Genomic DNA, 24,396 nt, shown 5'->3' on the forward strand with positions numbered 1-24,396 from the left:
TAGTTAGGTTGTGTACATACGCCGTATGAGCGAGGCGAAAGCAAGGTTGAGTACCCCCAGCACGACAAAGACGAGACTGCCCGTCTGGCCGTCCCAGGCCCCGAGCAGGCGGCGCAGCGGTTGGAACGACAGCGCCACCACGATGTTCGTGAGCCAGTTGAGGCCCAGGCCGATCGAAGATCCAAGCGACACGTGCGACGGAGGAAGCACTTCGGGCAACATGACAAACGGCACGGGGCCCAGTCCGACGGCGAAGCTGGCCATCACGAGAAGAATCGACACGGAACTGAGCCATGCATACGACCGCATCAGCGCCCATGCAAGCACAAAGCAGCAAAGACCCATACTCGTCGCGGAAAAGAGCAAGAGTCGGCGGCGGCCGAAGCGCGCGTCATCGATGAGCCAGAGCGGCGGAAGCGTCATGATGATATTCACGAGCGTAATGAGCAGACCCACGAAGGGCGCAAGATGCGGCAGAACACGCGACATGATGCCCGTGCTGTAGTACATGATGGCGTTCACACCGCTGAGCTGCTGTGCCACCTGCGTCACGACCACGATTCGGATACCCTGCGCCCATGTCCGCGGCGGCCGCTCGTCTGCGCCCAGTATCGGAGCATCCTGCGCGTGTACGCGCTCATACACCCCGTCCGTGCACCCCAGTCGAGACCGGATCTGCGCTGCTGCCGCGGCAGATCCGACGCCCAGCGCAGTGCCGTCCCCCTCGAGCCATCCGGGACTCTCACATGCCCATACGTAGCCAACGATCAGCTGGATCAGAGCGACCGCAGCACTCACTTGCGGCACTCGCTGCCAGGGGTGATGCGTAGTCACGGCCCAAGTGCCCACCAGCTGCGCCGTAAAAATGCCCATGACCACCGCTAGCTGATTGAGTGTGCCGATCGCGCCACGGATCGCGGGAGGCGCGAGTTCTTGGAGGTATAATGGCGTCTGTACAATCGCAATCCCAGCGCAGAGACCGTACACAAGCCGCGCCATAGAGATCATCTTGGTCGTGGTCGTGGTCGACAGCAGAAGGCTGCTGACGAGCGCGAGGGACGCACACATGAGAAGACATGCACGGCGCCCCGCATACGCGTATCGTGCGGCTGGTGCGCACAGCAGAGAAGCGATGGTGCCTCCGATGGTAAACATGGCCGTGGCCAGTCCGAATTCGTCCTCCGTCATGCCCAGACACGCCGTCGTGGTACTCGGCTTGCACACCCATACTTTTTCCAGGGCATTCAGCTGCGACACGCCGTATCCGAAATGAAATGGCGCCAGCACGATCCATGCCACCATACACACCCATCCCGGTGGTCTGCGCATGCCTGCGCCACGCATCCTCGTCGAGATGAACCCCACCAGGGCCGAGGGATCTGGTGCTATGATGAGTCAGCTTCGGACGAAGCGAGCGCCATGCGACTACGCCGGCCTTTTTCCTCGCGCTTTCCTGGCTTGGCCGACCACGACAGCATGCGTTGCGGAAGTGAGCTGATCAAGCGCGCCATGGCGCAGCAGATGCCGCGCATCGCATGGCATGCGCATAGTCGAGTCGCCTATACCCCTGTAGCGGCCCGCCTGTCGCGATCCCTGGTCCCTCTACGCTCGCTCACAACGACGCCACCACGGTGCCATGGTGGCATTACGCGCCCAGCGCCGGGCACTGGGATCAAGGTGACATTCCGTGACTCGCAGGGCAAGGACATTAAAACGGTCGAGGCGAATGATGGCGATGATATCCTGTCTATCGCACATGAATACGATATCGATCTGGAGGGAGCATGTGAGGGATCTATCGCGTGCTCGACGTGCCATGTGATTCTTGAAGAGGACGTTTTTGATCAGCTTGAGGAGCCTTGTGATGATGAAAATGATATGCTGGATCTGGCCTTTGGTCTGACAGACACATCTCGCCTTGGATGCCAGGTGCACGTTACGCGCAACTTGGATGGTCTCGTTGTACAGCTACCGTCCGCTACCCGCAATATGTACGTGGATGGCGCGAGAGGCGGCCATTAGGGTGTGCGCGGCTTCATGGCCCTCACCTCGACGCCAACACGCGCATACATCCGCGCCATCTTGTGTTCACTCGGCGCATGTGCCCGCAGCAGTGTGACCACTTGGCCAGGCGGTCTGGGCCCCGATGCGTGAATCCGTGCGACACGCCCGGCCACGTGTGTATAGTGTATAGCATCCTGAACCGCATGGATGCCCACGAGAAACACGTGCGATAGACCTGGCAGGTCCAGGCCGCGGGCACTTGTGCTCTGCAGCAGGTACAGCACTTCTTCGTCGGGTGACGCAGGCGCCTCGCCAGGCGTCACAATGCGCACCGGTACGCCCAGCGACGCCAGTTCATCGTGCACACGACGAACGCTCCAGCGAGCAGGTATGAGGGCGAGGCCATGCCGCACGCCTTCGTACGCATACACGTAGGCTAGCGACTCCAGCAACAGGGTATCGACGGCATGCTCAGGCAACAGGGGCGTGGCGTCTGACGCTACGTCCGGCATGCGCGCATCGTGTCGGTGTTCCTTATTCGGCGCGGTGTCTAGATCACTCCACTGCGGAACACCGTGCACATCGTGCACCACCAAACACACATGCGAGATTTCCCGCGGCATGACACCAGCCTTGGGCGCGTCAACAGCACTGATACGACCGCTCATACCCGTCATGTCGATCCATTGCGCCGTATGACGCGTCTCGCGCGTGTTCGTACGCAGCCATCCTGTTCGCGCTCCGAAAAAGTGCCGGAGTACGGCATTCGCCGTAGCACTCGTGCATACGAGCTGCAGGGGCACATCGTCTTTCGTGCGCTCCATCGGCCGAGCCAGCTCGGTCGTCTTTTCCGCGCCACGGTACTGCGTGCGCCGGATCGGCTCGGGTGGACGTTTGTCGCCGCCATGTAGAGGTGCATGCCGTTCTAGTCCTGCCGACAGGATGCGCTCGCCACCCGAATACGTTGCTCGTGCACGCATAATGGTATCTAGCACATGCAGGCCGGGCGACGGATGCACAAGATGTTTCCAGCGCTGCTTGGCACTGGGGAAGCGACCAGGCAGACGAAGCAAAGCATCTGCCTCGTCTAACACGAGGGTCCGCCAGGTATAGACGCCCAAGAGATGCGCACCTTGCGGTCCCGACGCCAAACACTCCTCGATCCGAGCCGGTGTGCCCACAAGAATATGTGGAGGCGTTCGGCGCAGCCGCTCGGATTGGGCCTCGATCGAGGACAAGGCGGCATCACCGCGAACCATGCACTGAATCACGGCATCCATATGTGCACCTAGCTCGGCTGGCATCAGTTCACGAGCCCAGCGCATGTACTGGTAAGCCAATTCATTGGATGGCACGAGCACAAGGGCAGATATACCTGGTGTGGCGTCTGATCGATCCTTGAATAGCAAGCGAGGACGAGCAAGAAGGGATAACAGAACGGCGAAACTCTTCCCTGATCCAGTATGCGCACGCAAAATGACATCGCGGGGCGACAGCATAGCAGGAATCAAGGCAGCCTGCACGGGTGTGGGAGTCGAAATATGTGGGAGCGCTGCATGAAGCTGCTGACACAAATTGCTTGGGAGCCCCAACGACTCAAACGGATCCTTGGCATGCGTTTTAATGGTTCGCATACATATTCTTGCAGGCCATATTCTCCGGGCTAAAAGCCCGATACGTGAGCCACCATGACACGCCATGAACGTTGGGGAAAAAAAGCGCCGCAGTGTTGCATCGATCAACACGTTACGTAATTATGTTGTTGTCTCGTGAGTTACGTTTGGCATATCCAACGAGCTTAACACACACATCCTGCGTCCCAGTGTACTCGAGCGGCTGTGGCAGAGGCTGAGCACCGCCAACATCAAAGGAAGAGGCACAAAATGAGCCATCATCATCGCAGGTCGACGGATATGGCATTCATCATGGACGCCTACGGACAGCAGCCTAGCACGTCTATGTCATTTATGGCGGAAGATGACACATGGGGATCAGATAGAGATACCTCGTCACATACCTTGTTGCCTCCAACCTCATCACAGGCTACCGATTCCTATATTTTCAATGCTACCAAAAATGTACCAGCCTTGGATCCTTTGACACGTTCACTGCCATCGCAACGGGCCTCAAACGAAACGACAATACCAGCCTGGCATCACAGTTCGTCAGGTAACGAGTCAGCTTTCGATGACACATTCACCTACGTAATTTCACGCTCAAAAGATTCGAGCATATACGATGATGAGGACCTGTTTACGGACATGCATTCATCGTACTTGCGCCATTCTAATCAATCGAGAATCTCGATGACGGACGAGGACAATATTGTCAGTCAGTATATCCAGCCACCGTCCTCACCAAAGCTTGTTCACCGCAGACCTACCGAGTCTAATACGCCTGTATTTGAACGGCAAGGACTGCGTCGCCAAAGAACGATAATGAGCGACAGTGGTGACTCTTTCGACATGATTTCTGCGTACGGAAGTGACCAAGACTCGCTTTTCAAATATGACGATGACCCATTCCGCTCTCACAAACCCAAATGGTCTGCGGCAGGTCTAGCCTATACCGTTTCTTCTCCCTCTCGTCCAAAGCACCTGACTGACAAGCACGTACTTCCTGCCGACTATCACTCTGCAACGCTCGCCGGTGGACAGATGGATGATTTCTTAGAGACTGATCGCGAATGGGACGAGACTACACTCAAGCTGCATCAGTATTGGTCGTTGCGTGGCACTCTCAATGTATCTGTGCTCATTTTGATCGTGTTGTGCGTCTTGATGTTATTTATGGGATACCCGGTCCTGCACGAAGCATCCCAGCAGAAACTTCGGGATACGCTAAAAACGCCAGTCGATGATCAACCTAGATCATTGTCAGGCCTGAGAACGTCGTTGATTGATCCTGATACACCCCCCGAGGCACGGACTAGTAAAAACTCGTATACCAATAAGACCATGAAATTGGTGTTCAGTGATGAATTTAATCAAGATGGTCGAAGTTTTTACCCTGGTGAAGATCCGTTCTGGGAGGCAGAAAATTTACATTATTGGCAAACGGAAAACTATGAATGGTACCATCCTTCTGCTATCACGACAGCGAATGGGAGCCTCGTTATCACTCTTTCCCAACATCCGTTGCATAATCTCTTTTTTCGGGGCGGTATGTTGACATCCTGGAACAAGTTTTGTTTTACGGGCGGAAAGCTCGAAGCACGCTTGATTTTACCTGGTCGAAACAACGTATCAGGTCTCTGGCCCGCGGTTTGGACGATGGGCAACTTGGGTCGGGCAGGTTACGGTGCTTCAACAGAAGGATTGTGGCCCTACTCGTATGACTCGTGCGATGTCGGCACGTTGCCTAACCAGACGTACCTTGCCAGTCAAGGAGGGGGACCGCTGGCAGCGGAAACAACAGGCCGTTACGTCGAGGACTTCGGCCCGTACTTGAGCTACCTGCCGGGTCAGCGGCTCAGTCGATGCACATGCCTTGACAGTACAGAACACCCAGGGCCTCGGCATGAAGATGGCACTTGGGTCGGCCGGTCTGCTCCAGAAATCGATTTGATCGAAGCGCTGGGAAACAACGGTGAGGGAGAGCATGGTCAGACGTCTATGTCTCTTCAGGTCGCGCCTTTCGATGCTGCTTACAACGTGACAGATCCATCGGGCCTCATTGCCACGAACGGAAGCACGCATGCGTCGAAGCTGAATGATTATACTGGTGCAGTATTCCAACAGGCTGTGTCAGCCAAGGTAAATACGTCAGATTCGGCCTACACACTCACAGATCATCAGTTCGACACATATGCATTTGAATACAATCCCGGAACATCCAAAGATTCCTACATCAAGTGGTTTATTTCCAATGAAGAAGTGTTTCGGATTGAAGCGCATGCCTTGGGACCGAACAAAGCCACTGAGATTGGCGCACGACCGATCCCGGAAGAGCCTATGTACCTGATTATGAATTTGGGCATTTCACAGTCGTTCAACTGGATCAATTGGGACGTCTTGAGCGAGGACTGGAACAATGACCCGTCGAACTACAGAATGCTTATCGACTATGTCCGAGTGTATCAAGACGAAGACAAAATTTCTGAGGACAGCATTTCGTGCAGTCCTTCCAAATTTCCCACCGCGGAGTACATTGAAAAGCACATGGAAGCATACACGAACCCATTACTCACGTCCTGGGTCGAAGCACCGGAAAGAGGTGGATACAATCACACCTTTCCGCCGAATGTCCTTTTGGGGCAGTGTAAATAGACAATACTATGACCCTATAACACGGCGCTTCGCTTCACACTGCAGCCTGAGGACATTGGGCAGCGATGTGGTCCTCGGCGCCACAAGTGTAGCACGAATGTTGCGGAGGACGGGGGCAGTTTCGCGACATGTGGCCCATGTTGCCGCAATTGTAGCATTTGGTGCCAGCGGATGCTGACGCGCCAGGTGCCGACGAACACTCGCGCGAGAAGTGGCCGATGCCACCGCAGTTGTAACAAGAGCGAGAGCTACCACGCGATGCCGGGGCACCGCCGCCCATGGGGCACATGCGCGCAATGTGTCCTGACTCACCACAGCGGTAGCACTCACCGCCAGCACCAGGTCCTTGGGCTTCAGCGCGAGGGCAATCACGCGACACATGCCCGGATTCATTGCAGCGGAAACACGTCTTCGGCACCGTCTGATTCGTGCACACTACCGAGACGTGACCCTGTTGTCCGCAATTGTAGCTAATATTAGACGCACATCGCACACATACCAAGTAGGAGTACCTGCTGACGGGCACGCAGCACTCGTATGACCAGCTGGCAAAGTTAGGTTGAAAGCCACGTACGACGTCCACAGCTAAAAAAATTAATCAAAGAAAAACAACCAAACGTGAAAAAAGCAAACACAATATCAGCACGGTTCCACACATTCGTGCTTCTCAGCAACCAACACACACTTGTAACAGCTCCTCGAAAACGACATCTCCGATCAATCGAGTAGGAATCCAAGAATCCGCCACTCGACGATGGATCGCTGCATCAGTGTCGCGTGACACATTTGTGCCATGTGATTGGCTCTTTTTCTATGTAGGTGTGCGTTTATGCTAGCGGCCGATACGAACGACGCGGCGGCGCTGACGGCGGCCCAACGAGGGGGCCGGACGGTTGGCTGCCTGCTGGGACGCGTCTGTGTCTGTCTTTTCATCGTCGTCTTCATCTCCCAAACCCAAAGAGCTCATCATGTTGCCAAGTGGGCCCATCTGCTTAAGTGCGTCAGCCCCGGGCATCTGACTCATGCGAATGTTCAGTAGGCCCGATGGCATGGCAGGACTGTGGGGTGGGATGTGATCCACCGTACGTGCGTTCCGGATGCAGCGCTGCCGGCTTCGAAGAGCCGCACGCGAAGAGCGCTTCGACACCTTTTCTCGCGGCGTCAACGGAGGCGGCTGACCCCCCACAACAGGCTGTAGAAGCGTAGCCATAGAATTCAACAAAGCTTGTTCTTTGCGGGTAAGTAGGTCATATACGTACTTGTGGGGAGGTCTGCCCGGATTGGGGTGCCTTGATCATCGAAAAGACGCACTTTGACGCGACCGGGATTTTCCCAGTCTTGCGGGTGCTTACGATACGGCTAGGGTGTGAGTTACGACAGGAGAACATACTTCATGCATAAACTCGAGCTGCATCTTGCGAGCGGCGTTGGCGATCAGTTGGCTGTTGGGAAATAACAGGGCCTTGTGGTAAGCGACACGTCGGCAGCCGTGTCGGTATCGCCGCTTGGCGTCCAGGTATATGGGATATACGCTTGTCCATTGCTTGTGAGGACCATCTTCATCGCCATCCGCGGCAACGTTGCGTGACTGTGCTTTGGGAGTCTCTGCGCCGCCGCCCATCATTTGTTGCATCATTTGTTCCATCATGTCTTGCTGTTGCGGCGGCATGGGTGCACTTGGTACGTCAGGCAAGTCGAACTATTGCGTTAGCTTCTGTATGCAGCATACCTCTGTATCGTCATTGAACTCATCGCTGGCCATGATGACGAAGAAGGGAGCAGCGACGTTCGCTGCGGACAGAGGAGGAATTGTACGACACACGCCCCTAAAGCCACGTGGCCCGCGAAAGAGATGGAGCCCTTCTTCTTGGCCTCCCATCTTGCCTTTTCGTCCACACACATGAGTGAGTCGATCCTTGCCGCGTTGTCAGCGCTGTCTATCAAGGCAAGCGAGCCGCGCTCCGCCACGCATGCCTCTGCATCGTCGCAGGGTGAATGGGCAGAAGCTCTCTCTGCTCTGCCTGACACGGCCAAGCCAGCCAACTACCGTTTGCTCAAGACGCTTGTTTTCAAGCCCAAGACGGCCAAATCGGAGACGCCCATTCCCGTGATGGTTGTGACGGATGAGGCCACTCAAACGAGTACGCCGGCCATTGGTGCGCATCTGAAGCTTAAAGAGTTGCGTCTGGCGGTGCCGGAGCTGCTGCACGCGACACTGGGTGCAACCAAGGACGATGTGTCGCCCTTCTCCGTGACGGCGGAGAATGCAAGCAAGCTGCGTGTCTTAGTGGACCAAGATATGGTTGATTCTGGTGCCATATATGCTGTGCATGCTCGCTCGGCGTCCGAGACTGTGTTTGTGACGGGTGCGGCGCTGGTGGCCTACCTGACGAATGTGCAAGCCTCGATGGACACGGTCGCATTCAGCACGCTTACTGCACCTGCCAAGCCGCAGCAGTCGGAAGTCCAGAAGCCCGTGTCGAAGTCGAAGCAGGATGCCAAGATCCAGGATGCCGAGCTCATTGGCATTACCGTGCGCAAGGAACTCGACTTCCCAGAGTGGTACCAGCAGGTGCTCCGGAAGGGTGATATGCTGGACTACTACGATGTCAGTGGCTGCTACATTTTGAAGCCTTGGAGTTATTTTGTTTGGGAGTGTATCCAGGACTTTTTTAATGCCGAGATCAGGAAGATTGGTGTGCAAAACTGCTCGTTCCCCATGTTCGTGTCGTCGGATGTGTTAGAACGTGAAAAGGACCACATTGAGGGCTTTGCACCCGAGGTCGCTTGGGTTACCAAGGCTGGCAAGTCTGATCTCGAGAAGCCTGTGGCTATCCGCCCCACCTCTGAGACGGTCATGTACCCATACTACGCCAAGTGGATCCAGAGCCACCGCGATCTGCCGCTGCGAATGAACCAGTGGAACAGTGTGGTGCGCTGGGAATTCAAGCACCCGCAGCCATTCCTCCGAACGCGTGAGTTTCTGTGGCAGGAAGGACATACGGTGCATCTGCACAGAGAGCAGGCTGACGAGGAGGTGCGCTATATCCTAGACCTGTACAGGCGCGTGTATGAGGAGCTGCTGGCTGTGCCGGTCGTTCCAGGCGTCAAGTCCGAGAAGGAAAAGTTCGCTGGTGGTTTGTACACGACGACCGTGGAGGGCTATGTGCCCACGACGGGCCGTGGTATACAAGGTGGTACGTCGCACGCGCTTGGCCAGAACTTTAGTCGCATGTTCGACATTACGGTGCAGGACCCCAAGGCCTCTGACGAGGTGCGTGGCAAGCCCGAGGGCCGTCTGTTCCTCTGGCAAAACTCGTGGGGTCTATCGACGCGCACGATTGGTGTGATGGTCATGGTGCACGGTGACGACAAGGGTCTAGTGATGCCGCCGCGTGTGTCACAAGTGCAAGTGGTGATCGTGCCGTGTGGTCTCGGTGTCAAGGTGTCGCAGGAAGTCAAGGATGCCGTGAACAAGCTGTGCGCTGACACAGAGGCCCAGCTACGCGGCGCTGGTATTCGCGCGCATGCGGATCTGCGTGACAACTACAACCCTGGCTTCAAGTTCAATGACTGGGAACTGCGTGGTGTGCCGCTGCGTATCGAGGTCGGCCCGAAGGACTATGAGAACAAGTCGGCCGTCGCCGTGCGTCGTGATACGGGTGCCAAGGCGTCGCTGCCGATCGACTCGCTGGTGCAGCGCGTGCCTGAACTGCTTGACAGCATCCACGGTGATATGCTGGCCAAGGCTGACGCGCAGTTCCGCGATCACCGCAAGGTCGTGCTGACATGGGATGAGTTCACGCCGACGCTCAACGAAAAGAACCATGTCATCATCCCGTGGTGCGAGGACAGTGAGTGTGAGGACGATATCAAGGACCGCAGCGCTCGCATTTCGCTGGCCGGCGAAGCACAGGATGAGCGCGCTCCGTCCATGGGCGCCAAGTCGCTGTGTATTCCGTTCGACCAATCGCCCTACCCGCCGATTGAGGGACACAAGTGTCCGCAGTGCGGCAAGCCGGCCAAGTGCTGGACCATGTTTGGCCGTAGCTACTAAGGAAGAGGATCTACTTGCGCTTCTGGCTCGTCGAGCCCTTGGGCAGGTCCCTGACAAACGGCAAAAAGTCGCGGCCCTGCATGTACGGCTGAAGCGGCGGTGGAATGCGCAGGCCGTCGGGCGTCTGCCAGTTTTCCACGAGACAGCACAGCGCACGCTCCGTGGCACACAGCGTGCCGTTGAGCATGTGGCAGTACTGTTTCTTCGAATCACCCTGTTTCTTCATGCCACAGCGCACTTCGAGGCGCCGACTCTGGTAGTCCGTGCAGTTTGAGCAAGACACAAGTTCCTTGTGCTCACCCTGGAAGGGGAACCATGCCTCGAGATCGTACTTCATCGCTGCAGCATTATTCAGTGCGCTCGACACGATGGCCACGACGCGGTATGGGATCTGCAGACTCTGGTAGAACTCCTCCGAGTTCGCGAGCATATGGTCGAGCATGTCCCATGAGCTAGCTGGGTCCGTGATGCAAAACTGCTCAATCTTTTCAAACTGGTGCACACGGAAGATACCCCAGGTATCTTTGCCGTGAGAGCCGGCTTCCTTGCGGAAGCATGTCGAGTAGCCGGCATACTTGATCGGCAGCTGCTCAGCTGGGCGGTCAAACCACTCGTTCGAGTGGAAAGCCGAGATCGGCTGCTCAGACGTAGCAATCAGGTACTTGTCGTCTTCGTCGCCTGTCACCTTGTACAGCTCTTCGTCAAACTGGTCAAGTTGGGCCGTCTTGGCCATGTGCTCCTTGCGCATCATGAACGGCGTCATGATCTTCTTGTACTCTTTCTTGCGCAAAAAGTCCAGTCCGTAGTTAATTAGTGCCTGATTCAGGTCTACGCCATCACCTGTTAGGAAAAAGCCACGGTGACCCGAAATTTTGGCGCCACGCTCCGTGTCAAACAGATCAAGGCGGTACATGACTTCGTGGTGCGATAGAAAGTGGTCCTTCTTCTCGAACTGTCCATTCGGTCCATCAGGGTGCCACGTCTTGGTCACCAGGTTGTCGTCCTCTGTCTCAGATACCGGCACCTTGTCACCCACAATGTTACCGATCGTGCCTGCCTTGAGGCGCATCTCGCGCTCAGCCTCCGCTACTTTAGGCTTGAAATCAGCAATCTTAGCATCCTGTTCTTTCTTTTGTGCGAGCTCGGCATCAGCGTCCTCCTTCGCCTTCTTTTTCGTAGTGATGACTTTTTGGATCGCATTCACTTCCTGCTGCATTTGGTTCAGCTGGAATTCGAGGGTCACCCAGGTCTTGTACAGTGACAGCACTTCATCGACAAGCTCTACCGATGCAAAGCGCTTGCGCTGCGACTCGCGTACCACCTCGGGATTGCCGCCCTTCTCGACTTGCAACAGCTGCAGATCAATCATGCTCGTTCACCAAACAACCCTCAACGTCCACCGGCGTGTCGCTAGGCCACAGGTAACGTCGTCACGTGATCATGGACACGGTGCAGTCGGTGGAACGAACGCCCAGCGCTGCTTTTTCCGTCCCCTACCATGGCCGCTGTGATTGATCTACCATTTGCGTTGCCTGCCGCGCCGAAAAACTACGCGCCTGCTCAGGCATCTTCTTCGTCAGTGTCTTTGACAAGTGTGGAAGTGTCGCCTGTGGGCGACGCCTTCCTCAGTTACATGCGCCGCCGCTTGCGCCAGAGCACATTCGAGGAGGACGATGCTCTTGTGAAGCAGCGCTTGGACGAACACGTTGCTGCGAACACGCAGGTGGACGAGCTCGACAATGACATTGGCGAAGAGCCCGAGAGTCAGGAACTGCTGGACAGCGACCCCATGCAGTGGAAGTCGCTTGATCATTACGCCGTACTGGGTCTGTCATCGCGTCGATACAAAGCGACTGACTATGAAATCAAGATCGCGCATCGCAAGAAGGTGCTCAAGCATCACCCAGACAAAAAGGTGAGCGCGACGGGTGTGAGCGATGATGCTTTCTTCAAGTGCGTCGCGAAATCGTTTGAGATTCTGTCGAACCCCGAAAAGCGGCGTCAGTTTGACAGTGTCGACGAGGGCGTGGATGATGACAACGTGCCAACAGGCAAGGAGAGCCCTGAGCGCTTTTACGAGCTATGGGCCCCCGTGTTCGAGCGTGAAGCGCGTTTCTCGAAGCAGACGCCCGTGCCATCGCTGGGTACCAAGGACAGCACTAAGGAAGAAGTGGATGACTTCTACAACTTCTTCTACAACTTTGACAGCTGGCGCAGCTTTGAATACCTTGACAGCGAGGTGAATGAGGGCAGTGACAACCGTGACGAGAAGCGTTACACGGAGAAGAAGAACCGCAATGAGCGTGCTCGTCGCAAGAAGGAGGACAACGCGCGTCTTCGCAACCTCGTAGACAAGGCGCTTTCACTCGATCCGCGTATCAAGGCATTCCGTGCCGCTGAGCGTGCGGCTCGTGAGGCCAAGAAGAACAAAGGTCGTCCTGGCGTGCCAGGAGCCAAGGGTGCCGCTGAAGTGGCTGCTGAAGAGCAGCGCAAAAAGGAGGAGGCTGAAAAGGCCGCCAAGGAGCAGGCTGAGAAGGAACAGGCTGAGAAGGTCGAGCGTGATGCCGCAAAGAAGGTACGCGAGGCAGCGAAGAAGAACCTCAAGAAGGAAAAGAAGACCATCCGCAACATTATCACGGGTGCCAACTACTTCCAGCCAGAGGGTACGACACCATCTGCTAGCGTGCTCGACAAGCAGCTCACCGCACTCGACGCTCTTTGTGCTTCTCTTGAGCCCGAGCAGGTACTTAGTCTGCGCGAGGCGTGCGAGAAGAGCACGGCCGAAGCTAAGGCCGCTCTGCACAAGGCATGTGAGGAGAAGAGCCTGGGCGATGCATTCGCTTAGGTCTGCGCCATCCGAAATGCATGGAGAATTTGATGTAGTTCTGCGTAGTTAAATACGCCATGCCTTGCAAACCCATGCGCGTACCGTACAGTGATGGGACGCATGTCGGCAGCCGAGTATTCGGCGCGTAATCGGTGCCACGTCTCAGAGCCATGCTCCACGGGATTTGGTGATTCCTGCACAGCCTTGGCGATATAGGTGCCGGCCGTGGTGAGGCGGATATGCTTTTCCAGTGCAAGTTCTTGGAGGCTTGCGCCTTGTTTCCATGCCTCCCAAGCGCGTTGGTGAGCGAGGGGCGCCGACATGGAGTGAGAGCGCTGTGGTTTTCGCAGTCGGTTGTGGGGTGCCTCTTGCATACAAGCACGAATCTCATTCAAGGTGATAGCATTTCTTCGATAGGCATGGAGAAGTATAGCATGGACAAGCTCAAGAGATACATAAGCGTCCGAAGCAGCATATTCAATCTGCTCATTAGATAAAGGTGTTTGGGTCCACGAGCTGATTCGCGTGGCACCTTTATCAAGGTCCACTGCAAGGTATCCCTTACACAAGTCACGGAGAGAAATAAGAAAACGGTGATTCTGCCATCGCTCTGCGTCAAAACGCCACGCCAACCGAGAAAGCTCTAGTCCTCCTTTTGGTATCAGACCAAAGTCACGCTGTAGTTTCGCCAAATCCTGATGGATCGCTACGCCAGTTTTGGGTATATGTGGATCAGTAAGAATAGAAGCAAGTGAATTGGGTAAATTTCTCATTTTTGATAGCTGAATCACGTAGATATCAAAAGCCGTAGCGAGTTGCAAGACAGCCGTTTTGCCCACACTTAACCCAAAGTTCCACTCGAGATCCAGACCAATGATGCGCTCAAGTGTGCCCGTGTTAGCCACAGCATCCGGCAGCGCATTTTCTACCTCTTGTATCCCAGTGAGATAATGTAGTCTTGGAACTTGGTACGCAACTGTCGGCTGTTGAAACGCCCTCATGGCTTTGGGTATCGTGTATTTGGGTCTTCGATATGTGTATGTGGACGAGGCAGGGACATGTGCATCCGCTATCGATGCAGCCATCGCATCAACGGCATTGCTGTACGCGCGCATAGTCGTCCATCGAAGCGACGTAAAGGCACGACCTACACGACGGCCCAGCATCGCACACATGAGACGCCAATCTTCATACGGGTGGCCCAAGCGTACGTGTGTCACGTGGAATGCATGCCTGTGGAGCTCTATGACAGCCACGTCGAAGCGGCCATGGCTTCTTCAGCAATAACCAAGTCGATGGAGTCGCCAAAGTACCCTGGTTCTTCATCATCCATCGCACGAATAGCAGCTAGATGTGAGCTGCTGTCGCCTAAAACGTAGGACAGATAGCCGACGGGGGCGATGAAAGCCCGCTCCGAGTAGTCTACCAGCGCCTTGCCGTCACGGACGCGAATACCCGCAGGCACTGAGGGGAAGTTGCAGCGCATAAGAGTCTGGTGCATTGTCTGCAAGAGAGGCAGAATGCGCTGGTCACCAGTGACAGCGTAGTAGTGGGCTAGGCGCCACGGAGTGCGGCACGCATTCCAGCTCATCTCGCCATCATACTTCGACTCAAGATGCTTGCCCTTAGATGGGTGCCAGCCGTGACGCTTGTCATACACGAGAAAATCGGCAAGCAAACCAGAACGAGGGTATAGCGCAAGCTGTGAAATGGCCACCTGTAGCGTCGACTCCAGCACTTCTTGCCAACGCTGCCGAGACTGGGGGTTGGGATGCTTCATGTGGAAGAGTAGGAACGACGACAAGATAAAGTCTGAACTGCGCGTCGAGTCGTACAGGCGACAGTTTTCTTTGTCATCCTTGCAGCACCAGTCGCCCAGCAGCGGCACATTCAGATCAGGATGTATGCAGTGGGCGAGAACCGCGTCGCTCAGTGCAGCGGCTTCGTAGCCGTATGCACCAGCAGGAAACGAGGAAGAGCCTTGAGGCCAGTTGCGGCTAGCAAGGAACAAGGCAGTCGCAATATCAATGTCGCCATCAGTCGCACAGTCGTTGGCATCTTCGTCAACATAGAGGGTACCTGAGCCGTTCTGGCGAACTTGCCACTTCATGAGGCCATGTCCGTTTCGGAATGACAAGAAAAAAGACAAGAGACCATCAAAGTCATTCTGATTTCCGTGAAGCACGGCAATGAGCATGGCATAGCCATGCGCCTCCGAGCATGTTATGGCGTCGCCATTTTCACCCTGCACCGGTTGGCACATACTCACGCATACTTACTGAGCCATTGTAGAAGCAGTATAGACCCTGATTCTGTCAACATTATAAAAAACGTACGCATGGACTAGAGCGCATATAGTTCGAACACCATTGGTGGTATCGAGCGTCCATCGTGGTGACCACGAAGAAAATGGAGTACCACCGAGTCCACGCCTTGGCATGCGGCAAGCAAGTGGAGGTCACGGCCGTCGTGCTGGATTCCCGCTTCACGAGATACTGTGTTTCTATGTTGCCCACTGAACACAGGCAGCTCCTCATGCTCTTGGCATTTCACGTAGCGGGCCTATTCATGGTCGCCATTCCGAATACGGCGCGCAAGCAGATCGCGGTCAAGTATAACATGCATTACATGATGTATTTTTTCGCATCGCTAGCAGCAGGTGCGTTCACTACCAGCAATATAGCGTATGTAGGAAGCCAGCCATGCAATGGACAAGCAGCCGCTAAAAACTTAGCGGCGACCGGCGCCAGGGATATGGCGGCCCTTGCGCTCAGGCAGCGAGTGAGCCGTCACTGGGGCAGTCACAAGCAAGGGCAGGTTGTCGAAGCCAAGGCTCTGGATCATCTCCTCTGTGTCAGGGTCGACCTCAAGAGGAGCCACCGATGGGTCAAGCGCAGACACCTCGGGCACGTATTGGTCCTTACGCTCACGCTCCTCCTCCTGGAGCTTGAACGAGATGCCACGAACAGGGCCGCGCTGGATACGCCTCATAAGATGGGTCGTGAAACCAGCGATCTTGTTGCGAAGGCGCTTCGAAGGCACAATGGCCACCTCGTCGATCACCTTCTTGTTGGTGTGGAAGTCCACCGGGTTAAGGCGCGGGTAGTACTTCTCGATGAGGACACGAGCAGCGCGCTTGGTAGTCTTCGTGCGGACGCGACCCTACAATGCTGTTAGCTTTCTATTCATCAAGCATACAGGCACAATACGAATGGCCTTCGTCAAGACAAGATACACTCACGCCCGGCGACATGGCAAGTTCTCATCAAAATGTGACCATTTCGATGTGCGAAAAACGGCGTTCTCATATCTTTGTCACACCGCCATGGCATTCAAGCGTTCTTACCGACGCATCGGCATTCTGTTGCACCTGTGTGACACACATACCATATTGTCTTTCCGTTGGTGTTAAAGAAGCAGAAGCGCTGAGCCGGCCGATCCAGCCCTAGGCCCAAGCTTCCTGCGGCACGTACCATGTAGTTTTGAACATGTCACGTGAACTAATATAATTGAGCAAGCTCGCGGAGAGGGAACTGCGATGATATTACAAAAATGCCCTGTTCCACCCGAGAGCGAATTCACACGCTAGGGAGCCGCTCCATCTTCTTCTTGCCCCCTTCAACTTCAATATGGTCAGGATCTCGGTTCTGGTATGTATGAATCATACGTGATATGGGGCTAACAGCATGTGCAGAACGATGCCCTCGTGAGCATTGTGAACGCTGAGCGTCGCGGCAAGCGTCAGGTTCTCATCCGTCCATCGTCCAGGGTTGTGGTCAGGTTCTTGAGTGTCATGCAGAAGCACGGTATGTACCTCTTTAATATGCAAAAACAAGATTTGTCGTGTTGCGAAGCCATCATGGAGCTGTCTACTCGGAATTATAACTGTTGGACTACTGGGTTTCGCTTCCACCAGCGTTCATCTTTAAGGTTCCGAGAAAGCAACGCAGTTTGTTTGGGTCAGTGTGCGTACTACCGTTGGCGCATTCGATCTCTCGCATAATAGGCTCTGCCTGTGATGGCTGCAACATGACGAATATCTTGTTTTGTTTTGAATATCGGTATCAGATGAACTAACACGGTACAGGCTACATTGGTGACTTTGAAATCATTGATGACCACCGCGCCGGCAAGATCGTGGTCCAGCTTGTTGGCCGTCTCAACAAGTGTGGTGTTATCTCGCCACGTTACCCCGTTCCGCTGAGCGAGATGGAGAAGTGGGTGTCGGCAATGCTTCCAGCTCGTTCGTTCGGCTTTGTGGTCCTCACCACCTCGTCGGGTATTATGGACCATGAGGAAGCTCGCCGGAAACACGTATCGGGCAAGATCCTCGGTTACTTCTACTAAGCGCCCACATGTACCTGGAAGGTAAATGTGAACCGGGAGATGGCTGCTTACTCGTACACTCACGCATGAGTTGCGTGTAAGCATCAATCAAAACCTCGCAGCAACCGTGGCCTTTCATTATTTATCCCCGTCGCGGCTTGTACTGTTGTAGATCCTCTACGTGATAGCTGCGAGTCGTAGCCTTGTGCAACGAGATACATGCCTATACAGATGGTGTGCTTGATGAAGGCTGGTCGAGGATGTCGCCATTGTCTTTAGATGGCTGAGGCGTCTGATCTTGTGCTTTATCGTCTTCTTGCATTCTGAGGCGCTTATGATCCGTCTGGCATGTCTTGTTCCCGTCGCCAGAAGAGTCATTATGGGTTCGCTTTGCGTTGGAAGCCGTAACATCGGCTGAGGATGACTCAGACTGAAAAGTGTGAGCTTTCGGGTTCAGTGTCGATGCACATAGAGCAGACTCTTCCGGCAATGGCTTGTAGCCAAGTGATGAACGAATATTCTGCCGCAGTTCCATGAGTGCCGAAACAATACTGTTCAATTCATTCTTGGCATGAGCACTCGCATCATCATATTTCTTGATTTCGCTCTGTAATTGCGCGATGCGGTCACGATGCTGTTGTATAGAGCTGATCTGTAAGTGCATATAACGTACTTCATCATTTCTTCGCGGGATGGGTATGCCAGGATCTTGTTCGCAATAATATTGTATTCGGACACTTGTGCACGGTGTTCCTTGGCCTCGTCGAGTCGTTTCTTGAGCATTTCAATATGAGCTTTCTTTTCAGCGCTTTTTTCATCTGCTGCATCAGTGATATGGGCACGTACGCAGAGCAGTCATCTCTTGTTCATAGCTCTCCATCTCAGCAGTTGATGTCGTATTGGCGATGGAATGGAGTTTGCTTATGTGCTCAGAGAACAGATCGAGATCGGATTGAAGCAGTAGTGCAGCAGCCTCACTGTACAGTCAGTATTCTACCATTGTACTGGGCGTACCGATCCTGACTTGATGAAGATTGTACCAGCACGGCAATCCTCTTAGCGATGCGACGGACATGCTTATCATCCGTACTCAGACGATTCCTCAGTATATCGTCTAAAAAGTAAGAATTTAGATGCACGAACCTTGTTGTTGTGACGACAGAGGCATCAGAGCCGTCGCAGTGTCGCTGTCGACATCCATCGTGGCTGATTTGTGGGACGCTCTGACCTACATGTGGAGTGATCCCAAGCCAAGGAACACGGCGTGCTAATGCCTGGGAAATAAGGCTTCAGTGCCATCAAGCGACACCTCGCAACACATCTATCGACATGGAGTAGCAGGTGGCAAGTGCTTATCAGACATAGAAGGTTACATTCACAGCTATGCCGAGCGCGAGTGACGCGCCGTTCTCAAGGGAATAATAGCACAAGTGAAGCGGAGCGGCCGAGTTAGGACATGAGCTCGCCGCGCTTAGAACGCTGCTACGTTTTTGGCAAACGAGAGGTATCTCTCGAACAGATCATGCGAAGCTTATGCCTTGACATTCTTGGCCGCCTCGTTGATAATGTTACGGCGCTGCTTCTTGAGCACTTGAATCTTGAAGCGCTCAAAGTCAGAAGTGTTCTTACGGGCCTCGCGGGCCTTGAGCGTCTTGGCCCACTTGCTGCTCTCCCACTTCTCAAGCACACCCGAAGCTTCGAACGCCTTCTTCACGGTAGGCGTGCCCGAGGCGCGAGGCACCTTGATCACAAAGCGCGTCAAGGTCATGTCGCGGAAAGCCATAACCTGGCGGGGAACACCGGTAGATGGTCCGTCAATGACACCCTAATACTGTTAGCGTTCTGCTCATATGTTCTGTTGAATAAGGGTGATGCACTTTTCGTCGACATGACTATCAAGGCCTCACCACTCCCAACGCTGTGAGTATACGTACCCTGTTTTGGTCGACAATCTCGACAATAGTGGCGATCTTGCCCTTCGATTCACCATTCGAGATGAGGACGATGCGGCCGACCTCGACGTAGCGCTTGAAAGACATACGCTGAGCACCCATGGCGACTAGAGAACCACACTCGATGGGGATGTGGGAAGAGGATGTAGGCGTTGCCCCTGTCCATGCCCAGCGCATGTGCACGTGATGCATATAGTTCTAGAATGTATTCCACTTGAGCCCACGTGGAGTCGATTATGTGGAGCCCACGTGGAGGAGAGGGTCGGGAGCCTCCTCCACCGCGCACGAGCGCATGTTGATACTTGAGCAACGTCCATACACCAAATATTTTGGGCCCGTGAGTTGTGCAGCGCGGTAGCAAGAAAGAGCGGTGGTGCATCTTTCTAGTCTTGTAAATCGGTACCGCTTTCTTTGCGACCCAAGTTGCATTTTCCACGGGGCACAGTGATATTGGTTTCATGCTAGACCGCCGTGACACTCGACTCCAGAACATGCCACCAGAGGCAACGTCCCAAGATACCCTCACGCTCGCAGGCGTATTGGCAAGTGCGCCGATTCCAGAAAACTCAGATGTGAGTATAGATGAGGGTGGGCAGCTGTCACCTCGTGTAGGAAGTGGGCGCAAGGCGGCCGCTTCGTTGCAGCTGTTCATGGCAACGCAAACGCCACAGCTTGCTCCTACGCAATTGGAGCCTGTGCTAGATCCAGTGCAAGATTCAGCTTCTAGTGAAGTGGTTGAACCAGCGCATGACCCCTCTCCATCGACAAATGTCGCGCCAGCGAAGCCCCTTCGACCTCAAACCTTGTTGCAGCACTCATCAGACTCACTAAGGCGTGGAGAATCTGTATCTCCAGATGTTCTGACGTATTCTACAATGTATGATAATGATGATGACCAAAGCAGAACTGCTGACATGTGCGACTCCAACTCAGAGTCTTCCTCAGACGAAAGTGATACGGCCAGCGAACAGGAGACGGAGGCGGAGAGAGGACCGCCATCGGACTTTCGAAAAGTACCGGAGGGATATGGAAGTTATGCCAATCCAATAACGATTCAATCACCGCATCTTAGTGCCGAGCCGAGTGTGCATGTACCGCATACTGTGCGTCGACACCATCATCACCACGTACAAGATTCAAGTGAGCCGCCGCCCAGTGTAGTGCAGTTGCAACCCTTTAATCACCAGGTCGGTGGGCACAGTCATATCTTCCAGTTTTCGCGCCGCGCCGTGTGTAAGCCATTAACATCGCGTGAAAACCAGTTCTATGAGGCATTAGAACGTGACCATCCGGATATGTTGGCGTTTGTGCCTCAGTACTTGGGTGTATTGAATGTAACGTATCGACATGTGCATCGTGAAGAAGCAAGGAACGCACAGACCGAAGAAGAACCCCGTCGCAAGGTATTCCAAGGCCAGAGTGACAATGACCACGAGGTGCCAGAGGTGGCGATTGATCAAAACCAGCATATTATGCCCGATTGGCTTGTCAGGCAATCGTGTAGGGGCATGGAAGAGCAGGAGATTCTCAACAAGCAACGAGAGAGCATGATTCTTGGGAAGGGTAGCACATCAGTGAATCGACGATTGCAGGAGCAGGTCATCCGCGAGGTATTTCGCCAGTCCAAGTCTCGAAGTCGTGGCAAGCGATCCGAGAGCTCCAAGTCTGGGACAGAAGAGCGACTGGCAAAATCGTGGGAGCATGACAGGAAAGAACGAAAGATGCCGCCTTTCACGAGTCTGGACGATGTGGATAGTACGTGGAAGCAGAGCCGGGCGCGTAGTCACGGTGACTATTCGTCCTCTCATGAAGCGTGCCAGACTAGTTCGACGAACGTGCGCCACGAGCAGTTTATCTTGCTTGAAGATTTGACGGGAGGACTCAAGGCCCCATGTGTATTAGATCTCAAAATGGGTACGCGACAGTACGGTTTGGATTCCACGGACGCCAAAAAGAAGAGTCAGACAACCAAGTGCAATAAGACCACCAGCAGAACGCACGGCGTCCGTATCTGCGGTATGCAGATGTATGATGCGCAGCATGATAAGTTTGTATTCCAAGATAAGTATTATGGCCGGAATGTCAAGCCACATGAATTTACCTCTGTGCTAGAGTCCTTTTTCCACAATGGCTACCAAGTGCTTGTGCACCATATACCACCGCTTGTGGAGAAGCTGCATTGCTTAGCACGCCATGCATGCAAGCTCGTCGGCTATCGATTTTACGCAAGCAGTTTGCTGCTCATTTACGACGGGGATATTCGCCGTCAAAACACACTATTGCAGGGTTTCGAAGCAGATGTCTTGCAAGGGGCTCGGCGTCCATCAGCGCAGTCAGATGCGAACACGGAACATTCAGAGTCGTTTCCGCAAATGACGCCTGGATCAGAGGCCAGCACAGTCATCACCTCACCGCCCTTCGCGCCCTCCAGCGTTTCATCTACTGCCATCACGCTTCCATCACCAGTCATTTCTGAGCATGCTTCTCCCAAAGAAGATGCGCAACCTCAAGGGCGGCGATTCTGGCGCCGTGGTAACATGAATATCCGTATCATTGATTTCGCACACTGCACTACTGGTCGAGACTTTTACTTCCCAGAAGACCATGACGGCAGACTCCCTCAGCTCCCCGAAGAAAAGTGCTTGCCCATTTCGCGCCATTCACCTGCACACCGTGACAAGCCGGATGTTGGGTACTTGTGGGGACTGCGGTGCTTGGCGCTGGCCCTACAGGAGATTTGGGATAGGGAGCGCCGTCGCCGCTTAGATGCCGCACACGCAGCGTCTGAAGAGCAGCAAATGGATTCTACGGAGCGTAGTCTTGCTTTGCTGAGGGCCGATATTGGTGCCTTGCATGTGCCTGGAGGCGAGATCTTCACCGAGTTGTTTGGTCCGGACGAGTCGGGTTCCTTGGCAGGGTATATATCTACATAGTGGAGGTACACTTGGTATCGGTGTAAATCAGGCATATGTTGGAAAGAATTGCGCGACAGAACACTTTTCAGGTCGAAGATGGCGGCACCGCCACCAAAATCAAGCGTGCCGCAAAACCGACTGCATACCTGGAAGCGAAAAACATCTTTGTATTTGGGAAAAGATGAAGAGCGTTGGGCACATATTGCAGCGGACCCTGCGTCAGACTCGCCATGGAAGTTTGTCAAAAGTGTCGTGGTGCCGCCTCCGCGCTTGTGGGAAAACCATGATCCCATCACACACAAGTTTGCGAGTTCTCTAGGTATCATCCCTGAATCTGCGCAGTATCGCAGCAAGCTCGATATTGAGTCGACGCTTTTAGCGAAGGACGTTGAGCTTGGCTCAGGTGCAGCACAGCCGCGACCGTTCTGGCAGCGAGGCGACCGAACCAAGATGCCGCATGCTTCTGCTCTGCTATCGCCGAGATCTATTCAAACAGAATTTCTATGCCAACCTAACGTTTCGCTCCAGCCTGCGTCGTCAGATGCAGATCTGAACGACGTTTTGCGTCACGACGCGCCTCCAAATCAACTGCCGACACTCGAGATGCGGCGCCACTTGCGCTCGAAGCTGCTGCGTGCTGCCATCAAAGACCATGTGGCGTTGCCACGTGCGGAGTCACCAGAGCTTCACGTCCGGGAAGAGCCGCGCTGCACGAGTGCCGTGTATGACAAGCGAGAGATTCATTCGCTTGTGCCACGCCGTAATATCGAGCTGGTAGAGGGCACGTTGTATGATGAAGAAGGTCCGTTCAAGGAGGGTGCAATGAGTGACAGTCTGAGTGTGCGTCTCTTTTATGCACCGGGCAACAATGTTGGCGAAGGTGTCAGCTTCCTCATCACCACACCAGACAACCGTGTGTTTTCCGCTGCGAAGCGGCGGCGGTGGGCCATGGACCATAACGGCAATTTTTTCGCAGCGATGGAAATCAAGAGTGCCGAGTCTAAGATGCAACTCGCTCTAAGAGAGAGCGTGGATCCGCAGTATGTCAGGGAGTTTGAGATTGATTTGCGCAAGCATTACATTGACGATATTCTCGACGAGATGCAAAAGGCCGAAACGCTTATGCCAGGAGATAACGGCGTGACACCGCATGTCCTCCAGACAGAGGATGGCAAGGTGATTCGCCTGGAGGAAGATTTTCCGGAAGAAGCCTTTTTCGTGATTGCAGGGTGCCAGGATCACGAGATATACCCGGTGATTGCGCGGGTGTTTGTCGAAGCAATCCGGCTACTCTGGCACATGCACTGCCATGGATGGATGCATGGAGACATCAAACTAGAAAATCTCATGTTTAATGAGAAAGGTGTGCTGCGTATCATTGATTTTGAAAACGCCTCACCATTCCGTGGCTCGCCACACCACGACGGAAAAATCCAACTGTTGAGTTTTGACTGGACGCCGCCCGAGTTAGAGGTCAGTTTTCTGGGCCGTCGAATGGGACCGACGGGTGATCTGTACGCTTTGGGATGTAATGTTATCCGGGGCTTTGCGCTACGTGATGGCATCACGGATAATACGGTGCGTCAAATGCTCATGGGCGAGGGATTGGCCCATTTCGTCAGGTTCCGGGAGAGACTGCTAACGTCGACGGCGTCCAAGCCTGATGCACCGCCCGTCCAATACGGCATTAATTTAGTACCCTTGCTGGAAGAGGCAGATTTCGATGCGGTGCCGGTGTACAACAACCCCGCGCGAATTCTGCGCATGTTCGCTCTTCGCGCGCCCAAATTGTTGCAGTACATTTTAGCGCACTGCGTCGCACCATCACCGGACGACCGCAATGAGCGCCTCGGTGTGGCGCTCGCCGAAGAGATGCTCAACGATCCGGCCAACGCAGACATGTGGGAAACGGTGGAAAAAACGGTCGCGCATTCTATCGAGTTGAGCGGTAGCTCCTGGGTTAGGCCAAAACTCGATGAGGCGCGTCGTATTTTAGAACTTGCATAATGTATTCTACTTGTACATGTGTATAGAAAAACGCAGAGAA

General features: G+C 54.4%; 17 protein-coding genes across 17 annotated transcripts; 7 read left to right on the plus strand and 10 right to left on the minus strand.

The window, feature by feature from the left end:
• Window positions 1-3: 3 nt before the first annotated feature.
• MRET_2687 (glucose transporter) lies at window positions 4-1,344 on the minus strand (the record flags this gene model as incomplete). Its single annotated transcript, XM_027629314.1, has 1 exon — window positions 4-1,344. The coding sequence occupies one exon, from the start codon at window positions 1,342-1,344 to the stop codon at window positions 4-6; it is 1,341 nt and encodes a 446-aa protein (XP_027484917.1).
• Window positions 1,345-1,419: 75 nt separating this feature from the next.
• Window positions 1,420-2,022, plus strand: MRET_2688 (ferredoxin-2, mitochondrial; the record flags this gene model as incomplete). Its single annotated transcript, XM_027629315.1, has 1 exon — window positions 1,420-2,022. The coding sequence occupies one exon, from the start codon at window positions 1,420-1,422 to the stop codon at window positions 2,020-2,022; it is 603 nt and encodes a 200-aa protein (XP_027484909.1).
• MRET_2689 (DEAD/DEAH box helicase) lies at window positions 2,019-3,704 on the minus strand (the record flags this gene model as incomplete). The annotated part of the gene is made up of 1 exon (XM_027629316.1): window positions 2,019-3,704. One exon carries the CDS (start codon window positions 3,702-3,704, stop codon window positions 2,019-2,021), a length of 1,686 nt encoding a protein of 561 aa, XP_027484908.1.
• A 183-nt stretch (window positions 3,705-3,887) lies between these two features.
• On the plus strand, window positions 3,888-6,272 carry MRET_2690 (beta-glucan synthesis-associated protein KRE6; the record flags this gene model as incomplete). Its single annotated transcript, XM_027629317.1, has 1 exon — window positions 3,888-6,272. One exon carries the CDS (start codon window positions 3,888-3,890, stop codon window positions 6,270-6,272), a length of 2,385 nt encoding a protein of 794 aa, XP_027484956.1.
• A 34-nt stretch (window positions 6,273-6,306) lies between these two features.
• Window positions 6,307-6,983, minus strand: MRET_2691 (cellular nucleic acid-binding protein; the record flags this gene model as incomplete). The annotated part of the gene is made up of 4 exons (XM_027629318.1): window positions 6,307-6,742; window positions 6,772-6,817; window positions 6,847-6,857; window positions 6,958-6,983. The coding sequence occupies 4 exons, from the start codon at window positions 6,981-6,983 to the stop codon at window positions 6,307-6,309; spliced, it is 519 nt and encodes a 172-aa protein (XP_027485193.1).
• A 121-nt stretch (window positions 6,984-7,104) lies between these two features.
• On the minus strand, window positions 7,105-8,034 carry MRET_2692 (signal recognition particle subunit SRP19; the record flags this gene model as incomplete). The annotated part of the gene is made up of 4 exons (XM_027629319.1): window positions 7,105-7,502; window positions 7,532-7,631; window positions 7,663-7,971; window positions 8,002-8,034. The coding sequence occupies 4 exons, from the start codon at window positions 8,032-8,034 to the stop codon at window positions 7,105-7,107; spliced, it is 840 nt and encodes a 279-aa protein (XP_027484954.1).
• Window positions 8,035-8,172: 138 nt separating this feature from the next.
• On the plus strand, window positions 8,173-10,329 carry MRET_2693 (prolyl-tRNA synthetase; the record flags this gene model as incomplete). Its single annotated transcript, XM_027629320.1, has 1 exon — window positions 8,173-10,329. The coding sequence occupies one exon, from the start codon at window positions 8,173-8,175 to the stop codon at window positions 10,327-10,329; it is 2,157 nt and encodes a 718-aa protein (XP_027484955.1).
• A 10-nt stretch (window positions 10,330-10,339) lies between these two features.
• On the minus strand, window positions 10,340-11,698 carry MRET_2694 (seryl-tRNA synthetase; the record flags this gene model as incomplete). Its single annotated transcript, XM_027629321.1, has 1 exon — window positions 10,340-11,698. The coding sequence occupies one exon, from the start codon at window positions 11,696-11,698 to the stop codon at window positions 10,340-10,342; it is 1,359 nt and encodes a 452-aa protein (XP_027484959.1).
• A 129-nt stretch (window positions 11,699-11,827) lies between these two features.
• On the plus strand, window positions 11,828-13,174 carry MRET_2695 (DnaJ subfamily C member 2; the record flags this gene model as incomplete). Its single annotated transcript, XM_027629322.1, has 1 exon — window positions 11,828-13,174. The coding sequence occupies one exon, from the start codon at window positions 11,828-11,830 to the stop codon at window positions 13,172-13,174; it is 1,347 nt and encodes a 448-aa protein (XP_027484960.1).
• MRET_2696 (ribonuclease h-like protein) lies at window positions 13,171-14,331 on the minus strand (the record flags this gene model as incomplete). Its single annotated transcript, XM_027629323.1, has 1 exon — window positions 13,171-14,331. The coding sequence occupies one exon, from the start codon at window positions 14,329-14,331 to the stop codon at window positions 13,171-13,173; it is 1,161 nt and encodes a 386-aa protein (XP_027484957.1).
• Window positions 14,332-14,399: 68 nt separating this feature from the next.
• On the minus strand, window positions 14,400-15,546 carry MRET_2697 (glycosyl hydrolases family 8; the record flags this gene model as incomplete). The annotated part of the gene is made up of 3 exons (XM_027629324.1): window positions 14,400-15,401; window positions 15,436-15,462; window positions 15,493-15,546. The coding sequence occupies 3 exons, from the start codon at window positions 15,544-15,546 to the stop codon at window positions 14,400-14,402; spliced, it is 1,083 nt and encodes a 360-aa protein (XP_027485194.1).
• Window positions 15,547-15,886: 340 nt separating this feature from the next.
• MRET_2698 (small subunit ribosomal protein S17e) lies at window positions 15,887-16,546 on the minus strand (the record flags this gene model as incomplete). The annotated part of the gene is made up of 2 exons (XM_027629325.1): window positions 15,887-16,318; window positions 16,544-16,546. 2 exons carry the CDS (start codon window positions 16,544-16,546, stop codon window positions 15,887-15,889), a joined length of 435 nt encoding a protein of 144 aa, XP_027484952.1.
• Window positions 16,547-16,785: 239 nt separating this feature from the next.
• MRET_2699 (small subunit ribosomal protein S15Ae) lies at window positions 16,786-17,503 on the plus strand (the record flags this gene model as incomplete). Its single annotated transcript, XM_027629326.1, has 3 exons — window positions 16,786-16,806; window positions 16,851-16,962; window positions 17,244-17,503. The coding sequence occupies 3 exons, from the start codon at window positions 16,786-16,788 to the stop codon at window positions 17,501-17,503; spliced, it is 393 nt and encodes a 130-aa protein (XP_027484953.1).
• A 202-nt stretch (window positions 17,504-17,705) lies between these two features.
• On the minus strand, window positions 17,706-18,683 carry MRET_2700 (THO complex subunit 7; the record flags this gene model as incomplete). Its single annotated transcript, XM_027629327.1, has 5 exons — window positions 17,706-18,129; window positions 18,156-18,300; window positions 18,329-18,459; window positions 18,497-18,596; window positions 18,626-18,683. 5 exons carry the CDS (start codon window positions 18,681-18,683, stop codon window positions 17,706-17,708), a joined length of 858 nt encoding a protein of 285 aa, XP_027485135.1.
• A 330-nt stretch (window positions 18,684-19,013) lies between these two features.
• Window positions 19,014-19,536, minus strand: MRET_2701 (large subunit ribosomal protein L14e; the record flags this gene model as incomplete). The annotated part of the gene is made up of 2 exons (XM_027629328.1): window positions 19,014-19,307; window positions 19,417-19,536. The coding sequence occupies 2 exons, from the start codon at window positions 19,534-19,536 to the stop codon at window positions 19,014-19,016; spliced, it is 414 nt and encodes a 137-aa protein (XP_027485136.1).
• Window positions 19,537-19,892: 356 nt separating this feature from the next.
• On the plus strand, window positions 19,893-22,367 carry MRET_2702 (inositol-hexakisphosphate 5-kinase; the record flags this gene model as incomplete). Its single annotated transcript, XM_027629329.1, has 1 exon — window positions 19,893-22,367. One exon carries the CDS (start codon window positions 19,893-19,895, stop codon window positions 22,365-22,367), a length of 2,475 nt encoding a protein of 824 aa, XP_027485137.1.
• Window positions 22,368-22,445: 78 nt separating this feature from the next.
• Window positions 22,446-24,356, plus strand: MRET_2703 (serine/threonine-protein kinase; the record flags this gene model as incomplete). Its single annotated transcript, XM_027629330.1, has 1 exon — window positions 22,446-24,356. One exon carries the CDS (start codon window positions 22,446-22,448, stop codon window positions 24,354-24,356), a length of 1,911 nt encoding a protein of 636 aa, XP_027485138.1.
• Window positions 24,357-24,396: the final 40 nt, after the last annotated feature.

Source organism: Malassezia restricta, chromosome IV (assembly GCF_003290485.1).
Source record: "Malassezia restricta chromosome IV, complete sequence".
In the NCBI taxonomy this organism is placed as follows: domain Eukaryota; kingdom Fungi; phylum Basidiomycota; class Malasseziomycetes; order Malasseziales; family Malasseziaceae; genus Malassezia; species Malassezia restricta.